At 40.9% G+C, this 19,302-nt stretch overlaps 4 protein-coding genes across 8 annotated transcripts in view; 3 read left to right on the top strand and 1 right to left on the bottom strand.

Annotated features, from left to right (window-relative positions):
* Positions 1-5,412, top strand: part of doc2g (double C2-like domains, gamma) — a 61,449-nt gene extending 56,037 nt beyond the window's left edge. For all 3 annotated transcript variants that reach the window (XM_088303286.1, XM_088303287.1, XM_088303284.1), the window contains one exon: positions 1,807-5,412. In XM_088303286.1, coding sequence (XP_088159412.1) covers positions 1,807-1,946 — 140 coding nt within the window. In that variant the 3' untranslated portion in view covers positions 1,947-5,412. The remainder of the gene's footprint in view (positions 1-1,806) is intronic.
* A 1,846-nt stretch (positions 5,413-7,258) lies between these two features.
* On the top strand, positions 7,259-11,211 carry tmem134 (transmembrane protein 134). The gene is made up of 8 exons (XM_088303174.1): positions 7,259-7,524; positions 7,828-8,081; positions 8,163-8,230; positions 8,655-8,741; positions 8,821-8,897; positions 9,263-9,307; positions 10,731-10,784; positions 10,890-11,211. The coding sequence occupies exons 2-8, from the start codon at positions 7,872-7,874 to the stop codon at positions 10,970-10,972; spliced, it is 624 nt and encodes a 207-aa protein (XP_088159300.1). The 5' UTR covers positions 7,259-7,524; positions 7,828-7,871; the 3' UTR covers positions 10,973-11,211.
* Positions 11,212-11,975: 764 nt separating this feature from the next.
* aip (AHR interacting HSP90 co-chaperone) lies at positions 11,976-15,918 on the top strand. Its single transcript, XM_088303230.1, has 7 exons — positions 11,976-12,101; positions 12,874-13,056; positions 13,136-13,324; positions 14,081-14,257; positions 14,341-14,482; positions 14,967-15,196; positions 15,277-15,918. Exons 1-7 carry the CDS (start codon positions 12,003-12,005, stop codon positions 15,280-15,282), a joined length of 1,026 nt encoding a protein of 341 aa, XP_088159356.1. The 5' UTR covers positions 11,976-12,002; the 3' UTR covers positions 15,283-15,918.
* On the bottom strand, positions 15,901-19,233 carry cdk2ap2 (cyclin dependent kinase 2 associated protein 2). 3 transcript variants are annotated; one of them, XM_088303232.1, is made up of 4 exons: positions 19,166-19,233; positions 17,890-18,045; positions 17,461-17,552; positions 15,901-17,027 (listed from the first exon to the last, which is right to left on the bottom strand). In XM_088303232.1, exons 2-4 carry the CDS (start codon positions 17,942-17,944, stop codon positions 16,794-16,796), a joined length of 381 nt encoding a protein of 126 aa, XP_088159358.1. In that variant the 5' UTR covers positions 17,945-18,045; positions 19,166-19,233; the 3' UTR covers positions 15,901-16,793. The 3 variants fall into 3 exon arrangements, with proteins under 3 accessions (XP_088159358.1, XP_088159359.1, XP_088159357.1); XM_088303233.1 differs by lacking the exon at positions 19,166-19,233 and adding an exon at positions 18,412-18,552; XM_088303231.1 differs by lacking the exon at positions 19,166-19,233 and having other exon boundaries at positions 15,901-16,552; positions 16,907-17,027.
* Between the last annotated feature and the right edge of the window lie 69 nt (positions 19,234-19,302).

Here is a 19,302-nt window from a genome sequence, read left to right as displayed (position 1 = left end):
GCCACAATTCTTTCTTTGAAAAGTTACAAGCGCTAATCTGAAGTTCAGTGATTCATTTTAGATGCGTGACCTGAGAATAAAATATAGACTTGATCTTGTCTTTGCTGCTAGGGCAGCTTCTCTTCTTCTGGGAACACTTTCTACAAGATGTTGCGGCTGTGCCCATCCATTAAAAGAACACTTGGGAGGTTAGAGGTCATGACGGCTCTGAATCGCTGATGTTTTTCATCCCAAAGGTGTTTCATGGTGTTAAGGTTACGGCCCGAAGTTCTTCTAGATCAAATTCATTCAAACATGTCCTTAGGAAGGTTGCTTTGTGAAGACACATTCCACAAACTGCTCATACCAGATGGAAGCATAAAATTGCCCAAATGTCTTTGTAAAAATGAATAATCAAGATTCCTGAGGGACTACCACCTTCACACCAAATCCGTTTGAGTGTTCCGCTTTGCATAATTTGCTGGCGGAGGTGTTTCCAACGCTCATTCGCACCCATAAGGAGGGGCATTGCTTTGTGACGACGACAGCGAAGCTTGAGTTAATATAAATAAAGTTGCTGTCTTGGTAAAGTTCAACATCAGTAAAAAAAAACAAAAAATAAAAACATACCAGGTACACCAAGCTCCTTTCTCACTTTTCTCCGAAACCGGTCACATGTTTTGTTTTTGTCCCTGTAATGGTAGCTGGCCGTGTTGTAAAGCATGCGAAATCCAATGACTTCAATTCCATCCCACCGCCAGCGGATTTGGTGACAACCTAGCGTAAGGAGTCCATCCACTTTTGTACCGCTAGGTTAATGGATGAGGTGGACATTGAAATGAGGGGTAGAGTCCACCTTGAACTGTTCATCAGCCAATCACAAGACATATACAATGGGACCTTGATTTATAAGTCAATAGAATCGAGACTCAAAGATCGAACCACGGAACTGCGAGGCAGACGAGCTAACCACTAGCGCACCGTACTGTCTGTAATCCACTCAATGATTAAATAATGGCTCAATTAAGATTACCCAGCTGTTTTGCAGACACCTGACGCCCTTGAAGTTTCTGCCGCCGCAGCCAAGGAAGTAAACATTTGGAGCACATGCGGTCCCGTGAGAGGCAAAGCGATGTGAACGGGCTGTACACCTGCTCCTTTCGTAACTGGGTGTCAAACTGAACTTTGTCATCGCTCAGTTCGGCTTCCTCTGCAGTTCCTCTCCCTCGCCATCGAGCGTCAGCGCGACGGCCTGGTTGTCCCGAGCGGCCCTCAGGCTCAGGGAACATCTGTCGACTTCCATTCGGAGTCGGTGGCGGTGTTTCGGGGCCATGATTTTAAAGAACCTCCCTTAACAGGTTCAGACGTTGTCTCTCCAATGTGAGCGGGAAGGGACATAGAAAGTGAACGCAAGAAACGAAGAGCTTTTCCACTGCTCCCAGCAGCGTCGTTGCAGGCAGGGTTCATTTCGAAGCCGAGACTAGTTGCACATCAACAAACCGTGCTCGCTTGCTTGCGGCTGTCATTTGGTACAACGCCGTTAAAAAGGCAGCCTCACCATAATACGATTTTATGACATTTTACGCTCCTTTAACTGTGCAATGGCAGCCAGGGGAAAGTCTGTATCATAACCGCCAGGTGTCGCAAATGACTGCGACTCTCTTGCAGTCTGTTGCTCCATCACCTGGCTCATTTCCTGCATATTTGTCACCTCCCACCCATCATGCTCAATAGCTTCACCTATTCTGCTAATTCCCAAGCCAAACATCTTTCACTCCAATTCACGTCGTCCTTACGCTACCGTCTGTTTTCGCTCTGTGCTTCCAGGCGGGGTGGAGCTGGGCATCAACGCAAGTGGACAGAGACTCAGACACTGGTTCGAGTGTCTCAAAAACAAAGGGAAAAAAGTGGAGTACTGGCATACGCTCACACAGCAAGGAGCCCCGAGCAGCGACAAAACGGACTAAATCACACCAGACAGGCAGTAAACACACATGCACATCCCCCAACAAAAAAAAGAACAAAACTGCAATAATAATAATAATAATAATAATAATGTAATAGTGATGAAGGTGAAATCCATCATTTAATGCCAACAGCACAGATTATTTGTCAATGATATTCATTTTGACATCAGTGATGTTAAAAAGGTGTGGTGTTTATTTTTTTAAGGTAAACCAAATTCCCCTCATAAGTGTAACAAAAAGGGAAACCGTGCACGCAACGTTGTCATTTAGACCTTGTGAAAGTCGCTCTAATGTCCTTGTTGAAATGATCAACTAATGAAGAGTTGATTAGAATTCTCTCCGTGAACGGCGCCAGCAACAGCGTGTGGTCATGTGACTCTTTGGGCCTGATTAACCAAGATCACAAGTAGGAGGCGCTACATTGTGTGTGCGTGTGCATTTGTGCGCTCAGTCTAACAGATAGCGACACACTTTTGGCAACAGGTGTAAAAGTGGCGTATTTAATAGAGGGATTTGTGTTTTCGATGCTAAAGATGTTTTTTACCGTGGAGCATTTTGGAGAGCAAATACAAAGTAAGGTTTCAAGTGATGGAATTGGAAGTGTTGGTGGAAGAATAACATATATTACTGAGTTCCCAAAAAATAAATAATTTTGATACTTATCATTTAGGGCAGGGGTGGGCAAACTACGGCCCGGGGGCCACATACGGCCCCGTTAGACGTTTTAATCCAGCCCGTCGAACTTGAAAAAAATTAAATGAATAAACCTTGTTCATGTTTTATTTTCTAAATACTGTGGTGTGTCAAAGACAGATATATTGTTGTAATTCTTTTGTTCACTTTCATTTAAAATTAAATGTTGTTTTTTTTTCTCCGAAGAGGTGAGGTTATCAAAACACTCCATCCATCTCCTCCTGGTCTGGCCCCTATGTCAAATTCTAGATCCCATTGTGGCCCGCCAATCAAAAAGTTTGCCCACCCCTGATTTAGGGGAAGCGCATAAAAGCCATGTTTTGTTTGATTTAACACATTCTGAGTGCATGCTACGTGAATATACAGGTTTACTGTATGTCCATTCTGTGTAATGGTGTCCCTAAACTCCTGAAACCTGCCCTGAGAGATCATCACCATTAATGGTCAGAGTGCAATGAAATGACCCAAACGTACGGAAATGCAGAGTTGAAATGAGTTATGTCATCGGTGATTTGGGATGACTCCTTCTTTTGACTCGCTCCTCCCGGTATGGTTCCAAAATTGCACTGCTGAATAGCCGATTTGTCGTGATCATTTCATGTCAAAAATGTTTACATGAGTGGAAACTTTTTACTTCCTGCGCTCGGCTGGCACAGCGTTGCGTGCTTGTTTGCGCCTGCTTTTCAGGGGTGCTACTGAAAGACACAAAATCAGCCATCGAAATTCGTCTCAGGTTTATTAAGTCATCTGATCCATATGCGCCTCTCACAACGTGCAAAATGACTACGGTATGGTGGATTTGGCAGTGTGCCCAGTTAGGAGGTCAACCTCAACATCTGATTGCATGACCAGTCAGATTTGTGCCATTTTCACACACACACAAATCTTGAGTAAATCAGGCCCACAGTGTCAATACACCGTGGCTACGCTGACTTGTATAGTAACGCTGCATCGTTACTTTCTGACACAAAGCACAAAAGTATCCATTCGGTGGATTTGTTCCTTTAACATGTCAGTGTTTTGACCGATTTGTCTTTCATTGTCCTTGTGACTGTAATCTGTGTGTGCATGTGTGTGGGAAGCAGGCAGTGAGAATTTGAGTGCCTCGATTTTGTTTTTTGCAGCATCTCTTTTCACATCGTGCCCCATTCCGGATATCACAACTAAACTTCAAGAACCACAGTCTGCGTGTGTGCGCGCATGTGTGTGTGCGCGCATGTGTGTGTGCGTGTATGAGACAAAACAGTAAGGGGGACACAAGGACAAGAAAGCAGCGCAGTAGAGAAACGCACTACTGCCTCCAGTGGTCACAACGATGAGTATTCGCTCCTGGATGGAAGACACACTGACAGACTGTCCATCATCTCATCAGCTCACAGTCACAGAACAGTTTTTGAGACAGCTGCACAATCTAATGAGATCCAATACAAAAAAGTGCATTAAAAATGTCCATCACAAAGACAAAAATGCTCAGTTTTGAGTGAGGTGTTAATACCACGTTTATAGCGAGTGTATTACACTAAGAGCTGTTTGTAATATATTTGCCTCTGAATGAAACCACATCAGCTGAGCAGTATTTGGATTCAGCACTTGTATTGATTCTCTTTTGATTGTGAGCCTAATGGAGTGTCCAGTGTTTATGCCTCCATGCATTCACTTTGCTGCATACTCATCGATGTGCAGAAAGATTGATGTTTGAGAGGTCAGCTTCTCATTGTTACTTCAAGTGTACAATATCAATCAATAAATGATGCAACTTTTATTTTCTGCAGGCCAATATCATGCCGTAATTTATCCAGTCGCAAATGGGTGCTGTCACTTGATTCATGGGAATAGCATTGCTTATAACTTAATACAGCGTGTCCTCGGACGCTCGTCACGTGAGGACTTCATGACCATTTCTGTGATTGGTTGTTTTTTATAATACTACTGAATATCAGGTTTATTTTCATACTCTCTGTGACAAAGATGAACAAAAGTCTGTCTGGGCGGAAAAAACAAATATGGGAGTTGGTGGTAAACAAAAGTGTCCCCTGTTGACTCTCGGCTTGCCGATGTGTGTGCATATGGGGTGGCCTTCGTGTCTATAATTTGTCTACACAACCCTAACCAGGTTCTGGTCTACTAAAGCACGCCCATAGTTAGTCTGAGGCCTGCGGGAGTTTTCAGTCCAATCGATCTGTCAAGTCCTCTGACAACATTGTGAATGTCTGAAAAAAAAAAAAGGATCCAGAATGGGAAAAACAGATTTAGGTTTAAAAAAAAAAAAAAACTCTGAACATGATGATGAAACAGTTAATAGCTTCGACAAAAAAAGCTCGAGCCAACACGGCTCCTTCTTTTCTTTCTCTATGCATCAAACGCTCCCAGTGTGAGATAATCAAACCAAAATGAAATGATTGTGATCAATTTTTTTTCTCAGCGACTCCACGGGTTGCAAGCTTTTGCTCACATTTGATCTTCAATGTAGCTGCATGTTTAGCAATAATCATCATCTTGTATCGTGACGCGTGCTGATGTGTTGACGGCTCATGTCATCCATTCGGTCTTCAGCGTGCTTTTTTTTTTTTTTCGCGCAGGCTGTCATTCAGGATATTTCTATGTATTATTTTGCCTTTGACACTTGCCTTCCCTAACGCTCTGAGTGGTAATAATGCAAAGAAAGGGAGGGTGGGGTGAGAAGTCTGTTTATTAACTGTCACAATCACAGTGTGACTGGCATCATGTGGTCATGTTGTGTCACTACTTCTCAAAATAAACTCAAGTCGTTTCACTTCTTGTTTTTGTTTTTTTCCCTTCATGTAGAATAATGCCTGCAATGAACACAGAAGTCTCTGCCCACCACTGCTCTAAATTGTGCATTGATTGTGAGCGTCCAGGGTGTACCCTGAATCTCGCCCAAATTCAACTGGGAAATGAAGACAAGCATTTTCAAATGACATCTGTTGTATTTCCAGGTGTGGTCTTGCAATGTAGAGCAAATCCACTGAGAAGCCTTTGTCTATCTGGAGAGTGGACATCAGGACAAAGTATTAAATAACTGACAAAAAGGTCCTTTGCAGGCCCTAACAGAAGTTTCCGATGCTGTAGCGCTCTGACCTCCAAATACAGCAGCAGCCAAAGGCTAATTGTAATGACTGGATGTCTCGTCTAGACAAAAAAAAAACGGAGGAGACAGGAGAAGAATGCAGCATTAAAATAGTCAGTGAGAGGGGTCAATATGTCACGGCGATTTTATTGACATTATGTAGAGCCAATTTACAACCTATCTCAAGGCACTTTACTGTCTATAGGAAGCAAGTCTAGGAGCAAACACCTGGAATAGCATGAAAAAAAACTGAAAGGAATAAGTGAGGTTTTTTTTTTTTTACAGCCTCTATAAAAAATATTTTGGTTATATTTCTAATTACAAAACAGCACCTTGTCTGTTTTTCTCACCCACCATGATCCACAGCTGTTGACCTCCTTTCTTACTGGTCCTGTGACTCTCTGCTCCATTTAAGTAAAATTCCCTGCACCAATGTTTCATTATTACTTTGAATCTTCTTGTTTGTTGCACATGCTAGACCTCTGACATGCAGGAAAACAAATTATTTGGCCACACATGAGCTGCAGATACCCACTGTGATGAGTTCTTTTTTTTTTTTATTCAATAAGCAGGGGAATGCATTGGAATAGTCAGAATACACCATTAATTTTTATTAGCAGCACTTTGAAGCAAAACACACTTGGGCTAGTTTTGTAGATGAATGGCTCATGGACGTTTGCATTTTCAGTGCATGATGTTTTTTTTTTTTTGCAAAACTACCAGGTGAGATGAGGACATACAAAAAAATGAAACTGAATAAGTGTTTGAATGGAATAGTTTAGCTCTCTTGACTACCAAGGTTTGTTCATTCCTGTGTGAGTTGCTCCGTCCACCGTGAGTGCAGTAGGAATGTCACAGCCTTGTGTTACAATGCATGCAATAGAATATATAAAGGAGGCCTGAAGTAAATGCAAAAATTACTGAAACATCTATAAAATGCATTCTTTTGTAAAGCCACGTTCCCTCTACCAGTGACGTGCGTTGAGACTAATGAAGCACTACGTTTCTGTAGTCGCATATAAAACTGTAACCCAAAGAGCCCATTTTTAACTTTTGACCTTTATTGAAACATATTCATATAACACATTATATATAAATAAATATAACATACTTACTATATATCACACTGTATATTTTTCCATAGCCACATCTTCTCTGACCCTCATAATATGTTTGGTTCTGCCTAGTCAGATCAGCATCTTCTCCCAACATCGGAGCCAACACTCGAGCGTCCATGACATGCAACTACAAGTCCGATGAACACAAGTCATTCAATAAACACTTAAAAGTTAAGTTTCAAGTTTCTTACTTCAGTTCTTTGATTTATATTCTATATTTGTTGGGTTAGAAAGTATCAAAATACATCACCCTATTAGCTCTTTTTTTAAACTAGGTATAACTTTCATTTTATTTAGCTGTAAAAAAAAAAATAAAAAATCCAGTGTAGTCACAAATCGTTGCTAAAGTCCTCTACCTTTAAATTAGTTCGGATGAAAGACGACGCAACAGTCGTCAACGAGCCTCATCGATAAATCGATGCTCGATTGAGCTCACTCAGGGACATCCACTGGGCGTAATCAGGCTTGTGCAATCGATAGCCGGCTGGTGAGGGGGAAAACTGGGAAGAGCGTGAGAGTAGAAAGTTTTGGGAACGCGTTTGACGCTCTCAAAAACGCTAGCATCTTCTCATCCACAGCTTTCGCTGGTGTTCCTCGAAATTCAGGAGCTATGTGAGCCTTCTGTCAAACGTGTTGGAGTCCAGCTGAATCTCTGCCAAGAAAAGACTGTTTGAAGACAGTAAGTTTTCCTCTTGGTCATCGACTAGTGGAAACAAAGGCTGAGATCAGAGCAGCTTAGCCTTCCTGTTTGCTCTAGCACATCAAATTACATGCGTTTCTACTCATAAGTAACGATTTAACTGTCCTTAACTAGATAACACAGGAAATTCGGAGTAATTCATAACTGCAGCTGTTTGTACGAATATTTTAATCCAAAAGCCCGAGTTTAAATTGCTTTTTAAAAAGTTTTCTCCATTTCTTTGTTCATACATGTTGATTAGTTTTGATGACACCTGTTCTTTTTTTTTTTCCACAACCACAGTGAACTTGAATCCACTAGCCATCAGCGCATAAGAGGCAATCACCATGGCAACACAATTTACCATCGACGACGCCTTCGTATTGGAGGTCGATGATGAGGGAGCCATGTCTGGCGAGGACGCCGACGGATGGAATGCTCGGGACAAAGACAGAGAAACAGAGCTCACTTTCGGGCCTCTGACTTTCTCCAAACCTCAGCCTCTTCCCTCGCCCGTTTTACTCACCTCTCCCGAGCACAGTAACCTAAAGTATCAAGTGAGACTCACCTAATGCACGTGTGTTTTGTTTTGGGTGGAGGGAGGAACACCACCTTTATCATTTTCTGTTCTGTTCTAGAATTTGGAAAATGAAGACCCGCTTACCAACAATGGCAATTCTTCTTTTAACAACTTTTTCAAAATCAGGTTGGTCTAATCTGTACCATGTGGAACACTGTTTATTCAAGCAGACTGCTCTGATATAGAATGCTTTAAAAATGGTGAATACGCATAAAAAAGGTTATAAATCACGTGTCACACTTTTAACACTCTGAATTGTTTACCGAACCACTACATAAAACAAAACAAAAACACAGTTGATGTGAAATATTTTAGAAGCCATAGTGTGCATTTTTTCCACAATTTAAAACCCAGGTGTCTTAAAGTAATAACATGTCTGGAACAAAATACCTACACTATTCATCAAGTGTAAAAGATAACACCCAAGTAAATCTTTTATTTGCCCGTTTCTGAAAGTGTGTCTATGGGCACTGTGGAATTTGGGGTTTCCACAGTATTTTTGTTTGTCCCTTTTACTTGTTTGACACAGTCGTACGCTCTTTTTCCACAGTGACCCTGCCACTCTGTCATACTGCAGCTCTCAGTGGTCCTTCAGTACCTTGAGTTCCGTCACGCAACTTTCAGCACATTGTTGCGGGTGAGATTGCAACACTTAAACACACGCTCACTCAGACGATTCAAGTTGGTCCCTCACTGTACATTAATTTGTTGGGCAGGTGGGTGTCTCATCCACTGGTGAAGAAAAACCGAAGAGTTGTCCTTGCTTCCTTCCTTCTCCTGTTCACTGGAGTTGGTAAGTTTAATGTAGAACATACAACACCTGGGCTGAATAGCGCTCATTTCAATTTAAAGCCGATCACTACTCTTAAAAACAGGTACCGGTGATATGAGTAAAAAAAGAAAACTCAGACAAACGTAACAAAACAAAACATGTAACCCCCAAATGCTCATTAATATTTTCCGTAAAGACCAGGTTTTCGAGTCTCGGCTCTCGCCTTGTGGAACTTAATTTACTGTACTTTAAAGCAGTAGGTGCCCAGTGTGTTTTTTTCCCCCCGCTTAAGCCTATATTGACCACCCACTTGTATAATTTCTGTTCACTGTAATGATTTTCTTCCCTGCCAGCCTGGTAATTTCCACATGTGCTCTTTTTTTTAGCTCTTATTTTCACTGGCATTGTCATTCAGCTGAATCCAAACGCAGGTAAGAAAAATAAATATCTCTTAAGAAGGAAATGTTTTTTTTTCTGTGACATCTGCACTATATTATCAACAATGTATTGTTTCTTCCAAAGGAGGCAGAAATTCCTCACACGCACACTCACACACACACACACATACCAAAGCAATGTTTCTTTACATTTCCCTCCAGAGTTTACACATCCTACTTCTGTTTGTTGATTTAACAACAAAAAAGTGCTGCTGGTTTGGCAAGATGAAACCACTTTTGCCTTTTCAAATGAAGTGTTGTTGATTGTTATCTGTGCAATTTTCAAAGCACGGTTATATTTAGTCAAAATGACTCCCTGTTTCCCCTTTCTTCCGTACAAATGTGTTGCAGTTTCTCAGTGTCTTATTCACATGACTAATGTTGACAGAAATGCAAAACCCAAAAGAGAACTTCAATGACTTGTAATCGGTGACTACACTGACAATACTTTTATTACTAGAACATCAAGTGGTGTTTGGTGTACAGATGTGATGTTTTAAGTAAAAGCCAAGTACAATCAATCAATGCCCTGGCCACAACGATAAGCGTTGTGAGCTGCATTGTACCTCTTAACGTTCAACACTCAGTGGTGCTGTTCTGACAAGGCAGAAGCAATCATTTGAACAAGTGTTTTTGTTATCTAACAATGAGAGATGTGAGTGTCCCACAGTGGGTGTGAAAATATTACCATCGTGTGCTCTTTTCGTTCACCACTTTTAGTTTCAGGGCTCTCCAAGAGCTCATTTTGTAGTAGCCATTGTTGTTTTATGTCCGTGTTGAAGCTAATGCCTCTGAAACATTTACAGTGTCTCACAAATGTGAGTACCCACGTCACAGTTTTCTAAATATTTTATTATAACTTTTCATGAAACAAAGAATTGACAGTTTGTTATAATGTAAAGCATGCAGCTTGCATAACAGTGCAAATGTACTGTTTCCTCAAACGCAAAGTCACTGTCTAAACCACTGGCAACAAAAGTGAGTACACCCACCCGAGTGAAATCATCCAAATTTGTCCCAATTAAGCCATTTTCTCTCCCTGGTGATTCATTAGTGTTATAAGACCTCAGGTATGAATCAAATTCAACACACCAGGGAAAATGTGTGTTGAATTAGATATTTTTGCTCTTACGCTCTCTCATACCAGTCAGTAAAAGTTCAAAATTGCAAACATGGCAAAGAACTCCCTGGGCAGCAGGAAAAGAAGCGTTGCCCTACATGAAGCTGGTATATGGTATAAAAACTTGGCAACACTTTGAAAACTGAGCTACTGCGTGGTGGTGTAGAAATAAAAGAACCTATACGCTAAAAAAATATGTCATTAAAGCAAAAAGGCATAGATATATAGTATACAGTTTGTCAAAAATGTGATTTCATATGAATAGAGACTGACTGAGTTTTTTGTGTTTTGTCCCAGGTGTTTCAAGTGCTATCTTCTTTGTGCCTGGATTCCTGCTCTTCATCCCTGGAGGTAAAGAAATCTTCTTTTGCAGGAGTCTCACTCAAAATTTCCTTTTTTACATCCCAAAGAGAGTTATGTGATTAATAACTTGACTATTCTATGAACTCTCCCCAGTGTATCATGTGATATACATCAGCTGTGCTGTCCGTGGAAGAAGAGGCTTCAAGTTGTTCTACCTGCCTTATTTTGAAAAATGAGATTTCACCAAATACAACATGAACCACTGTTACTTATGTTCTGTTGCCAATATCTTGGCAACATATTGACGTATTGTATGTTTCTTGTTGTGATGACCACTGACAATTGGACCATTCACTTCCTTGGCTTTTTCCACTACGTGAACTAACCTGTGTACTTCTTGGACATATTGTAGAGTATTTTTATGCTATGTGAATACTGACTGTGAAATTATAATAAAAACATTTGTAACGTCTAATTCTTCTCATACTTTACTTAAACACAGGGCAGCTTCTAGGTCTAAAGTTTGCTTTCGTATTGTGTGCTTTGGTGCATGGATTTTGCATGTTCTCCCTGTGCTTGAAGATTTTATCTGGGTACTGTGGCTTCCTCCCACATTCCAACATGTTGGATAGATTTCAACAAGATCAAACTGATGTTCCACTTTTTTATTCCAACTCTTAATCTAATCATAATTGGTAGAGATCCACATGGACTTTTTTGGGTGGGTTTTCTCCAGGTACCCCAGCTTTCTCATTTCAAAGGCCCAGACAGGTTAAATAGGCTACAAGCATTATTGGACAGTAAAAACAGTGCAATAACATTCACATTTACTGGAATCAGTGCAGCCGAGATAAATGACTCTTAAAGTAAAGTAATAAAATGTTATGGAACAAATACCAGAATTTAGGCTGCAAATGTAGGTCAATTCTTGTGGTTATGTTTATGCCAGCATTAGAAAAGGTTTTTCTGGCTCTTACTGCTCAGCTCACCCCTGTTGCAACCACCAATGGATAAATGGATGGATTGAATTTTTGTCTCCTTACTTAAGATATTTACATTAAATGACCTATGTTTCAAACCACAACATAAAATGTAACAATTTCAAGCTCAGCAAGGCGCATTTAGGCCAATCTTTCCTGGTTAGTCGCAATAGACTGCAATACCGCCTGCCAATAGAGGGCGCTGCTCGGGCAAAACGTGACAAAACTAGAATCGACAGTCTTCGGAAAACATCGTCATTTGTCGTCAGTTACGACTCGGACAAGGATGGAGGAAGAGGCGAGAAGGCTTCTCGAAGAAGGGATCAGTAAGAAATTGATTAGCCCGGGCAAAGGACCGCTTTCGACGTTCCCTGATGGAACAAAGGTAAAACTTAATCTAGTTCGTGCGTCACTGTGTCTAATTTGGGTCTTTGGTAATGCTTAGCAAACGCGACGGAGCGCGTTCGCTAATGCTAACTTGTCGTATATCTGTTGCCCTTTCTCGGCTAACAGGTTTGATTTCTTTTACGCTACCTAAACGCATTTCTTGTATCAAGAGCCACCGGCGACCCGCACCGAGTAACCTAGTTGTTAATCACACTTTAAAAAATGTTCGGCGAGTAAGCGTTCTTTTCTTTCCCCGTTTTTACATTTTTTTCCTCATCTGATGGACGGATATGGGCGGAACTAAATGGGTTTTGTTTATCACTGCTCATTGGTCGGTTTATTGTGGCAATCAATTTTCCGTGGTTGTGATTGGCCAGGGTAGACCGCAGACGGTATATGCTTTAAAATCTCTGAAAATTTCCTAAGTTCATTTCAATAAGTGAAACTCGTGTTTAATATAGACTACGTACAGGATGAAGTATTTCATTTAGAATATTTTCTTTAATTGCAATATTTACGGAAAAACTTAATTCATAAGAAATATAAATGCAATGTTATATTTGAAAATAATAATATATTAGAAGGAATCAAAAAGATCTTTTAGGTTATAAGTAGGAATCAGCCTTTGGAAAGTTGTTTTCTCGTCTTTATGGATTTGTCAGTGTTTTTCCTGGTTCAATGCATGTATTCTGTAAAGCGAGATTTTTTTTTTAATACTGCACTGTATCCGTTTATTTTTCAACCAATTAACCCACCGTCTGCTCTTCAAGGTGGTCTTCCACTACCGCACGAGCCTGTGTGATGGCACTGTGCTGGATGACTCCAGGAACATGGGGGGATGCAGCAAACCAATGGAGCTCATCTTGGGCAAGAAGTTTAAACTGGCTGTGTGGGAACGAGTGATCATCTCTATGAGAGAAGGCGAAATCGCCGAATTCACATGTGATGCCAAAGTCAGATAGCACATTAAATAGGATATCAGAGGTGTTTTTGTCCACTGTCATATCTGCGATGGCCTGTTTTTGTTCTCAGCACACCGCACTCTACCCGCTGGTGTCCCAGTCACTGAGGAACATCAGCATTGGGAAAGACCCCCTGGAAGGTCAGAGGCATTGCTGTGGCATTGCCCAGATCCACTCTCACCACTCGCTGGGCCACAAAGACCTGGACCTCCTTCAGGCTAATCCACAGCCTCTTGTCTTCACCATTGAGCTGACAGAGGTGTGTGAAATGGGTCTTATTTAGGTGGGGGTTTACACCACAGCATCTCTTTCATCTAAAATATTACGACTAATGTTAGTAAATCAGTCTCAATGTCTTAACAGTAATGCATAATCATGTTTTTGTATTTGTATTCTTTGTACTTAGTCTTTAAGATCGGGTTGTTTTCAAACATATTGAAGTACATTTTTATTTAACAATGAAATCATTATTTTAGTACTTTTTTTGCGATATTTAAGTGTTAATGTTCAAACTGCATGTGTTAATGGCCTAAAATGATACATGGTGTAAAAAATGTCTTGTTTTTGATGAAAACACTCATTATGGTTGTACTTGGAGATATGTTTTTTTTTAAGGTTTTACTATGTGAAAATTTTGAGGACCAGTGTATTACAATAGTATACAGATTCACTAAACACAGAGAGCACTATTATGTATTTGTTTGTTAAAATCATTTAGATGATTATAATTCGCAGCTAAAAAAAATCACCATCTCAAGAAATTGGAGTATTCCATAAATGTTTTTTTTTTAATATTGAGGTTTACCTTCTGAAGATATTTAATATATTTTTCTTTTTTTTTATTATTCTTGTTTTTAACTCCTGTAACACCTGAATTTCTCCTTTCAGAATCAATATATTTTATCTCATTTATAAAGTTTGACATACAAATGTTTTTCTTCTGTTGCATCTTGCAAAAGAGTGCTGTAGTATTCAGCAGTAGTGTTTCTGCCACTGAGCTCCTGTGTGCTTGCAGGTTCTTCCTCCTGGCTCGTTCCAGCTGGACGTGTGGGCCATGACGGACGAGGAGAAACTGGCCTTCGTGCCTCACATCCACGAGGAGGGCAACATGCTCTTCAAGCAAGGTCGAATACAGGAGGCCACCGACAAATACTACAACGGCATCGCCTGCCTCAAAAATCTACAGATGAAGGTCAGCGAGATCTGCCTCTGGGCTGTTCCTTATTAATAAATTCTTTTCAGTATCTCTGACACCTCCTCATGTTTCAATTTCAGGAGCATCCAGGAGATGAGGCCTGGATCAAGCTGGACCACAAGATCACACCTCTTCTTCTCAATTACTGCCAATGCAAGCTTCTCCAAGGCCACTACTACGAAGTCATTGAACACTGCTCATCACTCACATTCAAATACGAGGGTAAGGCTCACCAAATTTTTCTATTACTGCCTGTGCTTCAAGGTCGATGTTCATCAATGTGGTAAGAGTGGAATTTAATCACATTGGCGTCGCGCTTCCTCTTCAAGCTATTTTTGCATTGTTAATGCAAATGTCCAATTTCAGCTCTTTAAATAAGTCAATAATATACTCGTTACATCCATTGTATATTTGCCAATTCGACACATGCGGAACGTCACGTGGCAAACCGGAAACCATAATTGTTGACTGTGTGTGTCCCGTCTTAACAAGCGAGCCGTTTTCCTAAAATTAAAAAAAAAAATTAAAAAATAAATTGTAAATGGAATTTTGTGAAAAATGGAAGATTTTATTTTTAAGCAAAATTGCCTCATAGTTCAATGTAACCAATTATTTTGTTTCTAGTCAAGAACTATTAATTTGATAGCTTGCCATTTGTGTCACAAGATTTGAACATCATTTTGACACGCTGGTCCTTGTGTTGCAGACAACGTAAAGGCCTTCTACAAGCGGGCAAAGGCCCATGCAGCAGTGTGGAACGAGACGGAGGCCCGAGCGGACTTCGCCAAAGTGCTTGAGCTGGACCCATCTCTCGGGCCGTCAGTCACCAAGGAGCTGCGGGCCATGGAGGAGCGCATACGAACCAAGGAGAAGGAGGAAAAGGGGCGCTACAAAGGCCTGTTCCACTACAACTCACCGCCGCAAACTGCTACCACAGTCAGTTCAAAATGAACAATTAGTCTTTTTTCTCAGTCACACACTCTACAGTTATTCTTTTGCTCTTTTTTTCTCGTCAGGGTTGAAGAGGAGTAAAATGAGAAGAGGCCTGTGAATTTCAAGGCCAAAGCATTGGAAACGCCACATGCTGGCGGTTCACTTTGAGCCACACTCACAAGACAGACTGTCCTCTGTGAGACACAATGTTCCCAAGGTCTGCTTTGTTTCTACCTTTGAGTGTTTCGTTGCCAAAAGCAACTCAAAGCCTCAAACATAATTGTTTCATCTATTTAATGTACCCTGTCATTCCCTCATATAGAACGCCGTCTTGTGCCACACAAGCTGTTTTGCTGCAATCTCTTGCTTTTCTTGTATTGTTATAATCCACTTGTAATCACTGTTAAATTGGGACTAAATTTCTCACACAGTTCTCCTTTGTCCCTCTGCACCTCATTAGTCTCGGGATTAGCATCGGACCACTTTCTCCGGGTCGATTATGGCTGACAGATGGAGATGTTGACAATCATAAAACAACACACTTGGACGTTGCTTTCTCCTGTGATCTTACGTCACGTGAAAAAAAGTGGTTAGTTGCTTCATTGGATTGTCACTCTTTATGGAAACAACTATTGAACGTAACGCTGTGGATGGGTCTCTCCTAGTCGAATGTCACTAAAGCAGTAATTGTGTAATCCAAATAAATGTTTATTCATGCATTGCCATTTTTAATGCTGATTCTCATGTTACTTCAAAACAACTCAATCTTTGTCCAATGAGGAAAAGATACATTACAAGTGCGATTTTTTTTTTATCATTTAATTAAGATATACATACTGAACTGCAAAAGTTTGGTTTACAAAATTCCCACAATAACAAATTGACTTGAGATGTACAGTACATAGTTCTGTTGAAAGATGACTAGAAAATAGGACCAATGTAGGTGAGCAGGAAAGCAAATGGGCTCTGTTCGTGATGCACAAATGAACAAAGGGGGATAAAAACTTTGCAACTTGGGAACAAGTTTTGGTTTTAACTTAAAGGATCATTTGGTCTTGCTGGCTGTATTGACCAATATGAAATAGTATAATGTGCTTTTTATGCAGAGCTCAACTTCAAATTTCCACATGCCAACTGAAAAGAAAAATAGAAAATGGAACTAGTAGTTTAACGAGAAAGGCCAGGTGGAATGACAAGGACAATGCAATTGAAAAAAGCCAACCAGAAAGGATTGGGGGGGAAAAAATTAAAAACAAAAAATGGGTTAGGTGTAGGACCAGGGCAGTAAAGGTTATGTACGGGCGCTTCTTTCCGTCTCTGCCAGACATTCCCTGACCAGTGCACGTGCATGAATAATACCTGGAAAAGATTACAAAAAATTGAGCATGGAATGATGGGCTCATTTCCCCCAAAAAATATTCAGCTTGAGTCTATCCTCATATGGAAGTCTCAAAGACATCTATAATCAGCAAACACACAGATGGCTAAACCAATCACACTGAATTAGACTCAGTGTTTAAAAGCTGTTCTATCAAAAGTCCAAACTGTAAAACTGTGACTTTATTTTCACTCCACCAATTAAGTCTTGATTTGGGTGTCCTCATGCGGCAGCCATAACTAATCTTAAATCTGCATTAATTGAGATGTGACTAATGGACTCGTGCTTCTTGGACAAAGTGTCGGCCATGCTAATGTTCAAGTTATGTCTAATACCTCTCTTTAGTCTCTCCATTGCACTTTTGCTTCCAGCGTATGTGGGTCGGATCTCGCGACTCATTTCCTCAATGACTGACAGAAGTTCGCTGTATGTCGACCCTTGACTGACTTTGACGGGCTGTTTAGAATTTTTCAGAGAATGAAAGAAATGCATCAAATCATAAAGGGGATTATGCATACATGACAAGTAGTACATACAGGTATAGCTTGACTTGAGAGTTTAATGTAACTTAATACTCATATATTCCAGAGCCTGAGGTGTGAATAAAACACCTTTATTCTGTTCTATACCTCTCAAAACGCCACAATTGTTACAAAGAAAAATACCTCTGTTTTGTATAAAACATACGTCAAGACCAAGTGTCAGCTTCAAACTAAAAAAACTTCCCAACATGGCACCACTGTTTTTGCCAATTGCCAGCTAGCATGTGGCAAGTCACAAAAGGTGGAGGTTGTTGTTCACTAGAGGGCCAAAAGTTTCAACATTTCCAACAAAGAAGCTCTCCCTCGTTGTGAATCACCACACATATGCGGGAGTGCTGCTAGCATACCTGAACAAAGCCCATGGAGGGTGGGCCAAAGTCACTGAAAGCTGGCCGGAAGTTGGATGATGACGGGAGGGAGGGAGAGGGAACGGAGGAGCCTGAAAACACACACCGGTCAGAGAATTGTGCCTGTTCACCCATCATGGGTGAAATTCAACAACCAAGTAATGTTTTGTTCGCTGCCAATTTGAATGACACTTTATGCATCCTGATAATTGAATGGGCAAATGTGCTGATCATTCTGTGATCTGTGCCTTGGCCACCGGGGACTCATTTCCTCACATTTTGAACACCCTGTGGGATCACCCTGCCTCTCACAGGGCATTCTTGGTACTATTAAAAAAAAATGTCTATGAAGTATGAAATATGATTCCTGGCAGGTCGTAAAAATAGTTGCCTACACAGCATAATATTAGACTTGGTGTTAAAACGAACCAGGCGGCGTGTGGTTGGAGCCAGCCGGCGCAGGAGCAATGGGCTTGTAACTCATGACGATGTCCACTGGCAGCTCCGCGTACGACGCACCACTTCCTTCGTTCCGGTCAAGCCAGTGCTTATACAGCTTTACTCCTGGAGATGAGCTCCTAAGAGCTGAACACACAAAAAAAGCATTTGCAAATTAATGGCTTCACTTTCTACCATCAAGTCCAGTAATCAGGCTGTCGCACTGCACCAGCAGCAAGTCACAATAATCATCATCACAACAACATCTGAACCACTTTTCTGCTCTTTAATCAATAAAGACATTAAATATATACCTGACATTATTACAACAACCTTCACTAAACTCACCTTTACTTACGATTCTGTGTTTTTGGTAAAGCACACCACACGGGTCAAAAAGTATTTCCTTATTTGTCATAAATTGACAGTTCTAGCCAACTAGGGGTGGGCGGTATAAACGGTATAGTCAATATAATTTAAGAATTTGTCCTACGGTAGTGATTTGGCCCCTACCGTCCAATCGCGGTAATCCATGCTGAATACGTCCTCGTATCCCCTTCCATGCACACTTCTCAGTGTAAGAGAAATGCCCAAATTGTGCGCTTGCAATCCTTATTGCATACTAATTCGGAAAGCCTCCGCTGCAGCGGCTGGATAGCTAAAACATGGCGAAAGATGACCCGAAGGCAAAAAGTTCACTTTGTCTCGAATCATCGCCTCCAACAAGAGTGAATAAGATGCACTTCGGTAAGTAACGTTAACACGAAAACAAACTGAAGACACGGATAAAAACGGGAAGCCATGTAGAATCAAACACAAAAAAATGTGATACAGTGCACTTGTCAAATAGGTCCGGTTGGAGCCGTCTCAAATCGATAACGTCTCGCCTCATCCAATCAGAAGATGTTCTACGGTCATCAAATTAATCACAGAAACGCAACGTTAAAACAATTGAGTTGTTAGGTTACCGTTTTAAAAAGTACTTTAGAGCATGTTTATGCGCAGAGGTAACCGCTGAAGGCAAACCGAACTTAACTCGAGAGGAGCTTGAATGAAACAAAAGCTGACGTTAGCTTAACAGGACGGTACAATGCTAACTTGTAGCTAGCTCTCGCCGGTTAGCACAACAATGTGAGCGGAATCTAGGAAAGCAGCGCGGACGCGGTTTTATGAATAAAGACAGGTCGGGTGCAACATATATTTGTAAGATACATGAATGTTGATTGTGAAGCGCGCAGGATAACATGAGGTTAAGTTCTCGGAGTACCTTTTTAAGTAGATTTAATGTCGTCTGTTGGACGTGAGGGTTCTTCCTATGAGTAAAGGAGTGCGCATGCGCCGAAGGAAGACGAAGCGTAGTCCCTATTATTTGTTAATTTTTTAAAGTCACACCATTGGTCAATT

The sequence above is a fragment of the Idiotropiscis lumnitzeri genome, chromosome 8, assembly GCF_059441095.1.
Source record: "Idiotropiscis lumnitzeri isolate Australia: NSW breed Sydney's pygmy pipehorse chromosome 8, RoL_Ilum_1.0, whole genome shotgun sequence".
Classification (NCBI taxonomy): domain Eukaryota; kingdom Metazoa; phylum Chordata; class Actinopteri; order Syngnathiformes; family Syngnathidae; genus Idiotropiscis; species Idiotropiscis lumnitzeri.
The sequence above is the reverse complement of the archived record's forward strand: the minus strand, read 5'-3'. Positions and strand labels throughout refer to the sequence as shown.